Consider the following 17,500-nt stretch of genomic DNA (forward strand, 5'->3'; position numbering starts at 1 on the left):
TGGTACCTGTGAAAAGACACATGTCCAAGTTGAAACACTTCAAACAGTGGTACCTGTGAAAAGACACATGTCCAAGTTGAAGCACTTCAAACACCGGTACCTGTGAAAAGACACATGTCCAAGTTGAAGCACTTCAAACACCGGTACCTGTGAAAAGACACATGTCCAAGTTGAAGCACTTCAAACACCGGTACCTGTGAAAAGACACATGTCCAAGTTGAAGCACTTCAAACACCGGTACCTGTGAAAAGACACATGTCCAAGCTGAAGCACTTCAAACACCGGTACCTGTGAAAAGACATGTCCAAGTTGAAACACTTCAAACAGCGGTACCTGTGAAAAGACACATGTCCAAGTTGAAGCACTTCAAACACCGGTAACTGTGAAAAGACACATGTCCAAGTTGAAGCACTTCAAACACCGGTACCTGTGAAAAGACACATGTCCAAGTTGAAGCACTTCAAACACCAGTACCTGTGAAAAGCCACATGTCCAAGTCAAAGCACTTCAAACACCGGTACCTGTGAAAAGACACATGTCCAAGTTGAAGCACTTCAAACATCGGTACCTGTGAAAAGACACATGTCCAAGTTGAAGCACTTCAAACATCGGTACCTGTGAAAAGACACATGTCCAAGTTGAAGCACTTCAAACACTGGTACCTGTGAAAAGACACATGTCCAAGTTGAAGCACTTCAAACACCGATACCTGTGAAAAGACACATGTCCAAGTTGAAGCACTTCAAACACCGGTACCTGTGAAAAGACACATGTCCAAGTTGAAGCACTTCAAACACCGGTACCTGTGAAAAGACACATGTCCAAGTTGAAGCACTTCAAACACTGGTACCTGTGCAGTGAAACAGAGCCAAGCAGTCAGTTCAGAATTGCAATGAATAGAAAATACCAGTACAGAATGAAATTATTAGAAATCAATACCAAAGCAAAGAAAGACAGGCAGACATAAACATATACATTAACTACAATATCTTTAACATTTGTGAACACATTTTTTTCTGACTAACAACAAGTAAAATAAACAAAAAACAACAGAATTCAAAACTGCAAGAAAGAAAGAGGTGAGGAATGTGAGACTGTCCAACGATTCAGTTATCAAACCCGGACATGAAACCAAGTCACTACACAAAATAAATTTCTCTCCCTAATTTTCAGGGGCAGGGGGCGGGAGAAAGTATGTGTGTATCTGTGTGCAAGAGAGAGAGAGAGAGAGAGAGAGAGAGAGAGAGAGACAGACAGACAGACAGACAGACAGACAGAGAAAGAGACAGAGAAACAGAGACAGACAGACAGAAAGAAAAAGGTGAAAGAGCATGTGAGAGAGTGTGAAAAAGAGAGAGGGGCAGAGAATATGTATTGGTGTGTGTGAGAGAGAGGGGGAGAAAAACAGAGAGGGGGAGAGAGAGTGTGTGTGTGTGTGTCTGTGTGTGTGTGCATGAGACAGAGAGTGTGTGTGTACATGTGTGAGAGAGGGAGACAGACAAGGAATATATAGATATATATAATGACTGAAGTGTGACAGAGAGCATCAGCAACGATGGGTGTTTCCCACAGGACGAATCCTCACCTGAAGCCCACGATGGGGAAGTCCTTACAGACGTTACACTTGGCCTGGTGTTTGGCCGTTTCAGCCGCGGCCAGTCGATGCAGCACCGGCAGCCACACCATGGACTGTGGCTCCATCGACAACCAGTCCAGGAAGTTCACCGCCTGGATCTCCGGCCGACCTTTAGCCTGCATACATTTACACAAAGGAATTGAGACATGGGTGGAGGAGGGGTGCGGGTGTGTTGGGGGGGGGGGGGGGGGGGGTAGAAATGCCGCTTACCCTGAAAGTCACTTTTCACACCTGTAAATCATTCCTTTTCCTGTAAATCATTCCTTTTCCTGTGAAACATTCCTTTTCCTTTCCATTATTCCTAGTCATGAAAATCTGCCTGCTGAAAACACTGCTTTAGCTGTAAAGAAGGAGGTGGCAGAATGGTGAAGACGTTCATCTGCCAGTACAGAGAGTCCATGAGGGTCTGGGCTCCATCCTGCTCTCACCCTTTCTCCAAAGTCTGACTGGAAAATTAAACTGAACGTCTAGTCATCAGATGAAATGATAAAGTGAGGTCCTGTTTGCAGCATACACTTGGCACAATTTGGCCAAGCAGAGCAAACCGATAGGCCTAGTTTGCATCAGGTTGACATGGTACAGTATATGGCACCAAAAAAGAACCTATAACAATGAGAGTGTTGTCCTCTGGCAAAATTCTGTGAAGAAATCCACTCTGATAGGAAGACAAATATATATGTATGCACTCAAGGCCTAAGTGCACTGGGTTGTGCTGCTGGTCAGGCATGTGCCTAGCAGATGTGGTGTATCATGTATGGGTTTGTCCGAACGCAGTGATGCCTCCTTGAGAAACAGACTGTATGTCTTGTTACGCCCAGTTCAATGCTGCTTGACACTGCAAAAAAAACAACAAAAAAACTGACAAAAGACACATTTCTGCACGCCTTTGAATTCTGATGCCAGGTATGAGCTCTGCAGTCTCTCAGGCCAAGACACAGGTGCATCAGCTCAGTGGTTAAAGTGCTGGACTTTCAACATGAGGGTCCTGGGTTCAAATCCTGGTCACTGTGGTGGTTTAAGGGTGGAGATTTTCTTCCATCTCCCAACTCAACAGATGTGCAGACCTGCTAGTGCCTGAACTCCCTTTGTGTGTACAGGCATGCAGAAGATTGAAAGTGCATGTTGAAAATCCAGTAATCCATGTTAGCATTTGGCAGATTGTGGAAACAAGAACATACCCAGTGTACAAATCCCCTAAAATAGAATATGGCTGCCAGTATGACGGGGGTAAAGAACATCATGCACATAAAAGTCTTACATACGAGCCAACGTGAGAGTTACCAAACCAGAGGAGGAGGCTGAAGGACACTGACAAAGTCCCAAGGTCAGCGCTCCTTCACCTGTGCTGGCCCAGTGGCATGGAACAAACTGCCCTTCGCACATGGATCCCCCACTTCAGTCTAAAAATGACACACCTCCTACCATCTGACTGATGTGCTTCTTGAACTTCTGTTGGCTGTGTGTGCGCGCGTGTGTGTGTCTGTCTGCATGTTTTGGAAGTGCACATGCTTGTTTGTGTTTTGTCTGCCATAGTTGAGTGCAGGTGTATCTACGTGTGTTTTACTTTTTGTTGTAAATGCCATGAGATAAAAGATACAAGAATACTTTATTATCCTTAAAGGAGAAAGTTTTTACATGTTTGCTGATAAAAAGGTGACATACAAAACAGCATAGGCATCACATCCACAGAACAACACAAAGTTCAGTCATACTCCCAAGTTTAAATAAAAACACTGATTCATGATCACTACATGCTGAACACAGTGTAAGGTCAAATGACGCATTTAAATCCCATTTATAAATAAAATAACTAAAACAATAAAATAAAATAAAAAGAGTAAACCTTTTCATAAAATAATGAAATATGGTGTACACATTATCAATAAAAGCTCCCTGTCACGGAGGTGTCAATAACAGTCTGCATTAATTATTATCATTTTCATTGTTATTACTATTATAATAATCATCAGTAGCAGTAATACTATTAGTAATATCATCATCATCATATTTATATCATCATTATCATTATTAATCATTATTATTATTATTATTATTATTGTTGTCATCATCATCATCAGTAATAATAATAATATTATTAGTAATATTGTCATCCTCCTTCTCCTTATCAGTATCCTCATGATCATTATCATGATTATCATCATCGTTATCAACATCACCACTGACCTTTTCAAAGCAGCTGCGGACGCTGGGCTCAATGTTGCTGCCGCCAAAAGCGGCCACCTCCCCGAGGTGAAGGGGAATCTGGATGCAGTCTCGCAGCAACAGTCCCAGCTTTCGCTGGTCAGCAAACCCGTTGGCGTCAGCTATCAGTCGAAACAGGACTGCACACACACACACCACACGGACATGGTCTGGTAAGCTGCTCTCCACTGCCATGTGTAGGTTTACTGTAATCATGTGCCTTTAAGGGACCTGGTATGTTCTGAGACTCGTGTACATGCGCATGCTGTACACATACATATATATGCATACACACACACACACACACACACACACACAAACATACTCATTGAAAATTACTATTTGTAAACAGATATAAAACCGATGAACAACAACACACACACACAGGCACACACACATACACACATGTGTGCACACACACTCTCTCTCTCTCATGTACATATACTATCTCTCTCTTTTTCTTTCTTTCTCTTTCTCTCTTTCTCAGATATAAAATTGATGAATAATAACACACACATGGTCACACACGCACACACACACACACAAATAGTGCAAACACACACATGCTCTCTCACATACACAAATGCTCTGTCTCTTTCTCTCTGTCTCTCTCTCACTCACACACACACACACACACACACACACACACACACACACAAACACCAAGCACACAAAGAGACATACAATACAGACTGGCTTGGCTCCAGGATGGATGACAGGTAAGGGTTTAAGACCAATCAGAAGATAGACAGACAGACAGACAGATGGACAGACAGACAGACAGACAGACGGACTGACAGACTGACTGACGGGTGGAACAGACAGTACAGGGAGGCTGACTCACAGCGATACTTGTCCTCCAGCTGTCCGGAACACAGCAGCACCGTTCCCACCTTGAAGGACAGCACCCTCAGCTTGCCACTCCTCACCCTGCAGTGTGACACAGGGCAGTATGTGACACAGGGCAGTGTGTGACACAGGGCAGTATGTGACACAGGGCAGTGTGTGACACAGGGCAGTATGTGACACAGGGCAGTATGTACAGTGTGACACAGGGCAGTATGTGACACAGGGCAGTATGTGACACAGGGCAGTGTGTGACACAGGGCAGTATGTACAGTGTGACACAGGGCAGTATGTGACACAGGGCAGTATGTGACACAGGGCAGTATGTGACACAGGGCAGTATGTACAGTGTGACACAGGGCAGTATGTGACACAGGGCAGTATGTGACACAGGGCAGTATGTGACACAGGGCAGTATGTGACACAGGGCACAGGGCAGTATGTGACACAGGGCAGTATGTATGTGACACAGGGCAGTATGTGACACAGGGCAGTATGTACAGTGTGACACAGGGCAGTGTGTGACACAGGGCAGTATGTGACACAGGGCAGTATGTACAGTGTGACACAGGGCAGTATGTGACACAGGGCAGTGTGTGACACAGGGCAGTATGTGACACAGGGCAGTATGTACAGTGTGACACAGGGCAGTATGTGACACAGGGCAGTATGTGACACAGGGCAGTATGTGACACAGGGCAGTATGTACAGTGTGACACAGGGCAGTATGTGACACAGGGCAGTATGTGACACAGGGCAGTGGGCAGTATGTGACACAGGGCAGTATGTGACACAGGGCAGTATGTGACACAGGGCAGTATGTACAGTGTGACACAGGGCAGTATGTGAAACAGGGCAGTGTGTGACACAGGGCAGTATGTGACACAGGGCAGTGTGTGCAGTATGACACAGGGCAGTATGTGACACAGGGCAGTATGTGACACAGGGCAGTATGTGACACAGGGCAGTATGTGACACAGGGCAGTATGTGACACAGGGCAGTATGTGACACAGGGCAGTATGTGCAGTATGACACAGGGCAGTATGTGACACAGGGCAGTATGTGACACAGGGCAGTATGTGCAGTATGTGACACAGGGCAGTATGTGACACAGGGCAGTATGTGACGCAGGGCAGTATGTGACGCAGGGCAGTATGTGACACAGGACACAGGGCAGTATGTGACACAGGGCAGTATGTGACACAGGGCAGTGTGTGACACAGGGCAGTATGTGACACAGGGCAGTATGTGACACAGGGCAGTATGTGACACAGGGCAGTATGTACAGTGTGACACAGGGCAGTATGTGACACAGGGCAGTATGTGACACAGGGCAGTATGTACAGTGTGACACAGGGCAGTATGTGACACAGGGCAGTATGTACAGTGTGACACAGGGCAGTATGTGACACAGGGCAGTATGTGACATAGGGCAGTATGTGACACAGGGCAGTATGTGACACAGGACAGTATGTGACACAGGGCAGTATGTACAGTGTGACACAGGGCAGTATGTGACACAGGGCAGTATGTGCAGTATGACACAGGGCAGTGTGTGACGCAGGGCAGTATGTGACACAGGACAGTATGTGCAGTGTGACACAGGGCAGTATGTGACGCAGGGCAGTATTTGCAGTGTGACACAGGGCAGTATGTGACACAGGGCAGTATGTACAGTGTGTACACCACAGCATGTACACTACAGTACATAAACTACAGTACAGTACAGTATCTACAGTACAGTAAGGACCCAATACTCAGCTTATATCACAGACTGACATAAGCTTACAGTTGGGCCAACAGCAAAGTGAGAGTTCTATGATCAATGATTTCTCCACCGCAATGGGAATTCATTTACAGGTTAGTCTTTTGTGAAGGACTATGACTCTCAAACTAGGAGGCAAGATAACTCTGGCTCTTAGTGCTGCAGCCTTGGGGGCTAGTTGGCCTTTGGGAACCATCCCAACGCTGACTGTCCTAAAGCCCTCTTGGCCAGAGAGAGTGGGGATGTAATTTGGGCAAGACACTCTCCACCATAATCGAATTCTGGCCCAGATAGTCAGGACAGCAGTTGCCTCCTCTGCTGTTCTGGTGGTGATAGTGGGACACAAGTGACTATCATACACAGTACATTAAAACATGTACAGTAAAGTACATGTTCAGTTCAGTTTAGTACAGTATAAACAGTATAGTACATTATGTACAGTGTAGTATACAGTACATACAGTAGGGTATAGTACAATATATACATAACTAGGGTCACTAACAAGTTAGGTATTTTGGGGTTAAAAGTCAACACCCACATCATGCAATGTGGCCAATGGGTATAACCACCCCAGGTAAGTGGGAGAAGGGTGTCTTGGTGTACAGTGATGTATGTGGGTTTTTCATCTTGTATGTCTTCACTTGCAGTTGCGTGCCATAATGCACTGTTGTATGTATATTGTTTCATGTGAGGTGCTTAGAGCCCATTATATTGTATGGCACAATGCAGGTATGTGGGCAAATATCTATCTATCTATCTATCTATCTATATCTGTATCTATATCCATATCTATTTATTGGTATGCATGCATATATGTGCACATGAGCACTAAAGTGTGCGTAATGCATAATAGTATAATGATCATGTCCTTTAAAATGTTATATTGATAAAACATTTATGATACACTGATAAAGCATTCGTAATGTCTTAAAACTATACCTTATGTGGTATACTGGTAAAGTGTATGCTATGCCGTATAAATTAGATAAGCTATGACTTATATGATAAAGGATTTTTTTTTTTTTGTCTGATGAAATCGTATGTTCCACATGAGATTTTTTTCCCCATTTTACTGATAAAGTGTTATATCCTATAAAATGATATGATCATGATATGAAAACTTATATAGTGCCTATTCTTGGTCAGAGACCCTCAAAGCTCTAAGGGCTTTACACACAATGAGTCATTTGCACAAGTTGCCAACCTGGGTAGAGCTGACTCAGAGCAGCCTTTGGGTGCTCCTCATTCATTTCCTGTGTCAGTCAGTCAGGCTTCAGTCACACACACACACACACACACACACACACACACACACACACACACACATATATGGAAATGCCGAGCTGAATCGGTTAGGCATTGGACTTATTGTTGTTGTTATCATCATCACCATCACCATCATCATCATCATCCCCACATTATCAGGCAAGAAGGAAGGGGAGGGAACTGACGTATCATAGACGTTGAGGATCCAGTTGAGGGCCAGGTCGACACACAGCGGCACGTTGATAGGGATGCCCTGGGCCCCGCGGTCCACAACCACCTGTTCGTACATGGCGGAGAGACTCTCTATCATCTCGGACACGTCCATCAGTTTGTCGTTCTGGCCCCGCAGGCCCTGTCGCTCAAACACCTCACTGGCCATGGACATCTCCACCAGGTGCACTGCACACCATCACACACAGTGCTGCTGGTCAACGTGAAGGGAGCTTTTATCTGTTAGTTCTGTGGCTGTGTGTGTAGAGGGTTGGGTGTGTACGTGTGTGTGTGTGTGTGTGTGTGTGCGTGGTTGGGGATGGGGATGTATTGAGGGCATTGAGGGGTGGGCAGGGTGTAGTGAAAGTTGGGAGTGGGGGTGTGTGATGAGGGGGGTGGATTTGTGTGTGTGTGTGTGTGTGTGTGTGTGGTTGGGGATGGGGATGTATTGAGGGTATTGAGGGGTGGGCAGGGTGTAGTGAAGGTTGGGAGTGGGGGGGTGATGAGGGTGGTGGATTTGTGTGTGTGTGTGTGTGTGTGTGTGTGTGTGTGTGTGTGTGACAGAGAGAGAGAGAGAGAGAGAGAGAGAGAGAGAGAGAGAATGTGTGTGTGTGTGGGTGTGTGTGTGTGTGTGTGTGCATGTGCGTGTGTAAAACTAAGAAAGAAAATAAGAACAGAAAAAAATCTAGTGGTCTATTAAATTAGTGAAACTATCATATTGACAAACCACAAAATGTAAAAAACAAACAAAACAAAAAACAAAAAAAGACAACAGACCAGTGAAAAAGACTTTCATGTGCATACATGAATACTTAGTCACTACATACATGCAAACCCACATCTAAACACACCCACACCCACACAAACGAACACTTGTGCACACACATACATACTCACACACACATGCATAAATGAATGCACAAGCTTGTACACAAATGCACACAAACATACACTCTCTCTCTTTCTCTCTCTCAAATAAACACACACACACACACACACACACACAGAAAATGTAAATTCTGCAAACAACAATAACCAAAGAACATTTACAAGCAGCACACACAAACACAATCACTACTTCCAAAAACAAGACACAGCAACAAAACCCAATACTTACAACCAAACTTTTTCTGTAGCATCCTGAGCTTCATGCCGGTCCTGTAGGCCGCGAACCTGATGTCGTTGAGAGCACCTGTCCACAGCACACACCACAGCACCTTTACTGTCTGCTGTCAACCACCTCCCTGATGATTCAGACTAACAAATCTCTTCTCCTAAGTTACCACGAAGATTACTTCTCACATGTTGGCATAGAACTCGCCCCCTATGTTACCATGTCATAGGTACCAAAGAACATGGAAACTGTAGCCTGTGAAGGCAGAAAAAACCTTAATTCCCCATTATATAGCTACACAGAGACTTGGCCTGTCACTATGCCACTGCCTGCAGCCCTCAGGGAACTATTGGAGTTAGGTAGCCATGAGGCCATCAGATAGAGGAGACCCTGCACTGCTGCTGCATCATTACAGCAGCATTCAGTGGTGCCTGCTCTGATTCTGATACATCATGGGACACAACTTGGTAAGCCCATTACAAGAGAGAGAGAGAGGGAGCAACTATGTGTTTGTTCTGTATTGTCCGTATATTCTGAGTAGCACATTTAGGATTTAAAGGCTATGCCAGTCTTGAATAAAAGCTAATTTGCGTTTGCACATTTCTTCTGTCATTGCTGCGGTGTGCACATGTCAGATGATCGGTATAAGGACAAACCTGGAGCTTCCTTTCCAGTGTCTGGGTTGTGTTCCAGTGCACCTTATATCATATTACGTGTGTGCTGGCTGAATCAGCAGCATAAGCAGCACTGGCTTGAAGTTGTTTACCTTGTGTATGAAGAGTTACCACTCTTTGATGTGTGTTAATCATTTACTCCCCTTGCCTCACTGTTCTAATCTTTTGGAGAGACACTGACGCTGACAATATTTTTTTGCCCTGGACAATACTATCCTCCTGCCATGGGGAGAGGGGTGGGATGGTAAACATAAAAACAGGTCAAAATAATGTCAGGGAAAAACATGCAGCAAGTAGTAGAAACAAGATAATAAAAAAAACCAAAAAAAACCAAGGGCAAACCCTACAATCTCAACCATAGTTAGTTTAGAACAAACCATGGCAGTAAACGATGAAGAGGGAGAGACACTGTGAGAGCTGCATGTGATGTCGGAGGTGGAAGGACAGATAGGCACACAGAGAGCACACAACACAGACAGAACAGACCAGACTCCACACCAACTACAGAGCACACAACACAGACAGAACAGACCAGATCCCACACCAACTACAGAGCACACAACACACAGACAGAACAGACCAGACCCCACACAACAGGGTGACGCCCACACCAACTACAGAGCACACAACACAGACAGAACAGACCAGACTCCACACCAACTACAGAGCACACAACACAGACAGAACAGACCAGACTCCACACCAACTACAGAGCACACAACACAGACAGAACAGACCAGACTCCACACCAACTACACAGCACACAACACAGACAGAACAGACCAGATCCCACACAACAGGGTGGCGTCCACACCAACTACAGAGCACACAACACAGACAGAACAGACCAGACCCCACACAACAGGGTGGCGTCCACACCAACTACAGAGCACACAACACAGACAGAACAGACCAGACTCCACACCAACTACACAGCACACAACACAGACAGAACAGACCAGACTCCACACCAACTACAGAGCACACAACACAGACAGAACAGACCAGACTCCACACCAACTACAGAGCACACAACACAGACAGAACAGACCAGACCAGACCCCACACAACAGGGTGACATCCACACCAACTACAGAGCACACAACACAGACAGAACAGACCAGACCCCACACAACAGGGTGACGCCCACACCAACTACACAGCACACAACACAGACAGAACAGACCAGACCCCACACAACAGGGTGACGCCCACACCAACTACACAGCACACAACACAGACAGAACAGACCAGACCCCACACAACAGGGTGACGCCCACACCAACTACAGAGCACACAACACACAGACAGAACAGACCAGACTCCACACAACAGGGTGACGCCCACACCAACTACACAGCACACAACACAGACAGAACAGACCAGACCCCACACCAACTACAGAGCACACAACACACAGACAGAACAGACCAGACTCCACACAACAGGGTGATGCCCACACCAACTACACAGCACACAACACAGACAGAACAGACTCCACACAACAGGGTGACGTCCACACCAACTACAGAGCACACAACACAGACAGAACAGACCAGACCCCACACAACAGGGTGACGTCCACACCAACTACACAGCACACAACACAGACAGAACAGACCAGACCCCACACAACAGGGTGACGTCCACACCAACTACACAGCACACAACACAGACAGAACAGACCAGACCCCACACAACAGGGTGACGTCCACACCAACTACACAGCACACAACACAGACAGAACAGACCAGACTCCACACCAACTACAGAGCACACAACACAGACAGAACAGACCAGACCCCACACAACAGGGTGACGCCCACACCAACTACACAGCACACAACACAGACAGAACAGACCAGACCCCACACAACAGGGTGACGTCCACACCAACTACAGAGCACACAACACAGACAGAACAGACCAGATTCCACACCAACTACAGAGCACACAACACAGACAGAACAGACCAGACCCCACACAACAGGGTGACATCCACACCAACTACACAGCACACAACACAGACAGAACAGACCAGACCCCACACAACAGGGTGACGCCCACACCAACTACAGAGCACACAACACAGACAGAACAGACCAAAACCCCACAAAACTACAGAGCACACAACACAGACAGAACAGACTCCACACAACAGGGTGACGCCCACACCAACTACACAGCACACAACACAGACAGAACAGACCAGACCCCACACAACAGGGTGACATCCACACCAACTACACAGCACACAACACAGACAGAACAGACCAGACCCCTCACAACAGGGTGACATCCACACCAACTACACAGCACACAACACAGACAGAACAGACCAGACCCCACACAACAGGGTGACATCCACACCAACTTCACAGCACACAACACAGACAGAACAGACCAGACCCCTCACAACAGGGTGACATCCACACCAACTACACAGCACACAACACAGACAGAACAGACCAGACCCCACACAACAGGGTGACATCCACACCAACTACACAGCACAGAACACAGACAGAACAGACCAGACCCCACACAACAGGGTGACATCCACACCAACTACACAGCACACAACACAGACAGAACAGACCAGACTCCACACAACAGGGTGACGCCCACACCAACTACAGAGCACGCAACACAGACAGAACAGACCAGACCCCACACCAACTACAGAGCACGCAACACAGACAGAACAGACCAGACCCCACACCAACTACACAGCACACAACACAGACAGAACAGACCAGACTCCACACCAACTACAGAGCACACAACACAGACAGAACAGACCAGACCCCACACAACAGGGTGACGCCCACACCAACTACACAGCACACAACACAGACAGAACAGACCAGACTCCACACAACAGGGTGACGTCCACACCAACTACAGAGCACACAACACAGACAGAACAGACCAGACTCCACACAACAGGGTGACATCCACACCAACTACAGAGCACACAACACAGACAGAACAGACCAGACCCCACACAACAGGGTGACGCCCACACCAACTACACAGCACACAACACAGACAGAACAGACCAGACCCCACACAACAGGGTGACGCCCACACCAACTACACAGCACACAACACAGACAGAACAGACCTAATTCCCCAAAAGCTACACAGAGACTTGGCCTGTCACTATGCCACTGCCTGCAGCCCTCAGGGAACTATTGAGTTAGGTAGCCATGAGGCCATCAATAGAGGAGACCCTGCACTGCTGCTGCATCATTACAGCAGCATTCAGTGGTGCCTGCTCTGATTCTGATACCTCATGGATACAACTTGGTAAGCCAATTACAAGACAGAGAGAGAGGGAGCAACTATGTGTTTGTTCTGTATTGTCCCGTATATTCCTGAGTAGCACATTTAGGATTTAAAGGCTATGCCAGTCTTGAATAAAAGCTAATTTTGCGTTTGCACATTTCTTCTGTCATTGCTGCGGTGTGCACATGTCAGATGATCGGTATAAGGACAAACCTGGAGCTTCCTTTCCAGTGTCTGGGTTGTGTTCCAGTGCACCTTATATCCTATTACGTGTGTGGCTGGCTGAATCAGCAGCATAAGCAACACTGGCTGAAGTTGTTTACCTTGTGTATGAAGAGTTACCACTCTTTGATGTGTGTTAATCATTTACTCCCCTTGCCTCACTGTTCTATCATGTGGTAGACACTGACGGCTGACAATATTTTTTTTGCCCTGGACAATACTATCCCACCTGCCATGGGGAGAGGGGTGGGTGGTAAACATAAAAACAGGTCAAAATAATGTCAGGGAAAAACATGCAGCAAGTAGTAGAAACAAGATAATAATAAAAAAACAAAAAAAAAACAAGGGCAAACCCTACAATCTCAACCATAGTTAGTTTAGAGAACAAACCATGGCAGTAAACGATGAAGAGGGAGAGACACTGTGAGAGCTGCATGTGATGTCGGAGGTGGAAGGACAGATAGGCACACAGAGAGCACACACAACACAGACAGAACAGACCAGACCCCACACAACAGGGTGACGCCCACACCAACTACACAGCACACAACACACAGACAGAACAGACCAGACCCCACACAACAGGGTGACGCCCACACCAACTACACAGCACACAACACAGACAGAACAGACCAGACCCCACACAACAGGGTGACGCCCACACCAACTACAGAGCACACAACACACAGACAGAACAGACCAGACCCCACACAACAGGGTGACGCCCACACCAACTACAGAGCACACAACACACAGACAGAACAGACCAGACTCCACACAACAGGGTGACGCCCACACCAACTACACAGCACACAACACAGACAGAACGGAACAGACTCCACACAACAGGGTGACGCCCACACCAACTACACAGCACACAACACAGACAGAACGGACCAGACTCCACACAACAGGGTGACATCCACACCAACTACACAGCACACAACACAGACAGAACAGACCAGACCAGACCCCACACAACAGGGTGACGCCCACACCAACTACACAGCACACAACACAGACAGAACGGACCAGACTCCACACAACAGGGTGACGCCCACACCAACTACACAGCACACAACACAGACAGAACACAGACCCCACACAACAGGGTGATGCCCACACCAACTACAGAGCACACAACACAGACAGAACAGACCAGACTCCACACAACAGGGTGACGCCCACACCAACTACAGAGCACACAACACAGACAGAACAGACCAGACTCCACACCAACTACAGAGCACACAACACAGACAGAACAGACCAGACCCCACACAACAGGGTGACGCCCACACCAACTACAGAGCACGCAACACAGACAGAACAGACCAGACCCCACACAACAGGGTGACGTCCACACCAACTACACAGCACACAACACAGACAGAACAGACCAGACCCCACACAACAGGGTGAGGCCCACACCAACTCACTGAGCTCCTCGATGAGGACGGTGAACTGAGGGTGGTCCCATTGGGTTTTCTCCGTCATGTGGCTGGGGACACAAAAAACCACAACACAACTTCACAACAACTGCACAACAACAGGTTTCAGTTTCAGTTTCTCAAAGAGGTGTCACGGCAATCGGACAAATCCATATGCACTATATCACATGTATTAGGCAGATGCCTGACAGAAGCATAACCCAACATGCAAGAGAGGGAGAAAGCATGTCTGTGTGTGTGTGTGTGTGTGTGTGTGTGTGTGTGTGTGTGTGTGTGTCCATGCATGACCACAGCCTATCAAACTATGACCGCTTACCAACCATGTGTTACGTGTTCTGGCAATAAAAATAAGAGGAAAAAAAAGCCACATAAGTCTGTCTTCTCTCCACTGAAATTTTTCTTAATTCCAAAAAAATGTCCACATTTTTTTTTTTTTAACACAAAGTCAAACAAGACTGAAAAAAACAAAATGAAAGGCCTGATACAGTACCATCACTTGTCTCTTTTTTCACTATCCCTCAAAAACAAGAGGAGAGAGAGAGAGAAGGAGAGACAGAGTCACTGAGCGAGACACAGAGCAAGAGATGGAGACAGAGACAGACATACAGAGACAGACAGAATGACAGAAAGAAAGAGACAGACAGAGAGACACAGAGAGAGAAAAACATTCCGATAGACAGAAACAGACAGACACGTATCCAAACGAACAGCAAAATTCAAAAACTTCAAAAATACAAAACGTGGATTACAAGACTTAGTATTTGCTGCCAACACTCCTGACCCCAGGAACAGTAACTCTGACATCCACTCTGCCCAAGCTTCATCCACTGAGCAGGAATCAACATCCACAGCAAAAAAAAAAAAAAAAAAAAAAAAAAAAAAAAGGTTAACGGCACAAACCTAATGTCAAGGAATCAACAGGACAAGGTATGTTAATAACGGACTTCTCACAAGTATACGGAACAATGATTAAGAAGTATAGGTAGTGCCTGGAAAACTTGTCACAGTGGTTTTCACATATAACATTGCTACCAGTGTCAATATTGACCTAAAACTGGCACACCCACGCTGTGACCTTTATCATTTTGACACACTTCAGCATTTTGTGCAAAATGAAGTTCCCAAGTAGGCTAATTGGATCATAGGTTGAATAGTAAAAAAAAAAAAAAAAAAAAAAAAAAATTAAAAAAAGGAAAAAAATCAATGAAAGAAAATCTGAATACTATGAAATAAAACTTGGTACCTCTTTCTCTGTTAATCAAAAACAGCTTCACCAATCATTATATTTTACCACAAACTAAATTTTTGATTTATATACACTGTTCTTCTTTCATCTGTGTTGTTTCCCCGCCATGATGCTACGAAACAAATGGAGGTGGGGCTGACTCACAACACTGCAATAAAAAAAGAAGAAAGGAAGACCGCTGCACAGCCTACATCACCTCTGATGAAAACAAGGCAACGTTGTGTAGTTCTGCTGTTCATTTACATACCACAAGAGAAAACCACATCAGTCAAGTGAATTAGCTCCTGACATTAAATGAAAAAAGAGACAAAATGCACTGGACCACACTGGAAAAAAAAGTATTGTGTTCCTCCATCATCAGACAGGTGCAACAGCCAAGAGGTTAAAGTACTGGACTTTCACTGAGGGGCCTAGGTTTGAACCCCAATCATGGCACCTGGTGGGTAAAGGGTGGAGACTTTTCCAATCTCCCAGGTCAACTGATGTGCAGACCTGCTAGTGCCTGAACCCTCTCTGTGTGTATAGGCACACAGAAGATCAAATACACATGGTAAAGATGGGTTCGGTGAGTAATGGAAACAAGAACATACATTGCATACACCCCTCCTGAAAATGATGACTGCCTACAGTGTGGAGGTAAAAACAGTCACACAGATAAATTCCACATGTGCATGTGAACATGGGAATTGCAACCCACAACGGAAGAAGATCTCCATCATGGCATTTAATACAGAAGTGAGGAAATCTGCTGCACACAACACTTCACACACACACACACACAAAGTGCTGCCAGCAGGACAGGTCAACCTGTGACAATCAGTCTCTCTGTCTGAGACAGCAAAGCAAGATCTCTCTCCCTGTGCTAAGTACTGACCCACCATTCTTCCTTTCTAGGGCCAAGCCCTGAACAACTTGCTTTCAGGGTGATTGCCAAGACACTGGTAACTGAATTCAACTTCATAGCTGCATTATACTCTATAACTACATTCTTCTTTCTTCTAATCAAGATGTCAGATTGCCAACTTACATGTGTATGGCTGATTTAGGTACCCTACCTGCCCCCCACCCCCTCCTGAACCCCCTCCCCACCCCCAACACACACACACTCAACACACACACACACACACACACACCAGGGGTGCGGAAGGTGATGGATTTTGGTCTAAAATCACAACTGTGGATGGATGTTAACAAAAGAATGAACAAACACACACAAAAAGCTGTCAACATGACACACATTAATCACTGACAAACAGTCACACACACAGCCAGACAACTGGCAAACCAAGAGATCTCCCCCTACATGTAATAGTTACTGACCCCCTCCCCCAACCAAACATCTAGGACTCACCTCCACCAACAACAGTGCAACCTGCACCAAACCAAGACCAACCTGACCTCACAGGCACTGGCCAACAGGTAGTGAACACACCTCTACAACTCTACTCTCTCGCTTCTTCACAGCTAGCTATACATTCTCCCTTCTTCAAGATGTCAGACTGCCCACTCACATACATACATACATACAGCTGACTGACTCTCACCTCCACCTGCTCTGGGGGCAAGACACCACACA

General features: G+C 46.1%; 1 protein-coding gene across 4 annotated transcripts in view; it reads right to left on the bottom strand.

Moving 5' to 3' along the window:
• Positions 1–17,500, bottom strand: part of LOC143282994 (dystrophin-like) — a 448,581-nt gene that overhangs the window by 26,024 nt on the left and 405,057 nt on the right. For all 4 annotated transcript variants that reach the window (XM_076588970.1, XM_076588967.1, XM_076588968.1 and 1 more), the window contains 6 exons: positions 14,667–14,728; positions 9,044–9,118; positions 7,902–8,115; positions 4,683–4,768; positions 3,821–3,978; positions 1,586–1,752 (listed from right to left, as the gene is read on the bottom strand). In XM_076588970.1, coding sequence (XP_076445085.1) covers positions 1,586–1,752; positions 3,821–3,978; positions 4,683–4,768; positions 7,902–8,115; positions 9,044–9,118; positions 14,667–14,728 — 762 coding nt within the window. The remainder of the gene's footprint in view (positions 1–1,585; positions 1,753–3,820; positions 3,979–4,682; positions 4,769–7,901; positions 8,116–9,043; positions 9,119–14,666; positions 14,729–17,500) is intronic.

Source organism: Babylonia areolata, chromosome 6 (assembly GCF_041734735.1).
Source record: "Babylonia areolata isolate BAREFJ2019XMU chromosome 6, ASM4173473v1, whole genome shotgun sequence".
Lineage (NCBI taxonomy): Eukaryota > Metazoa > Mollusca > Gastropoda > Neogastropoda > Buccinidae > Babylonia > Babylonia areolata.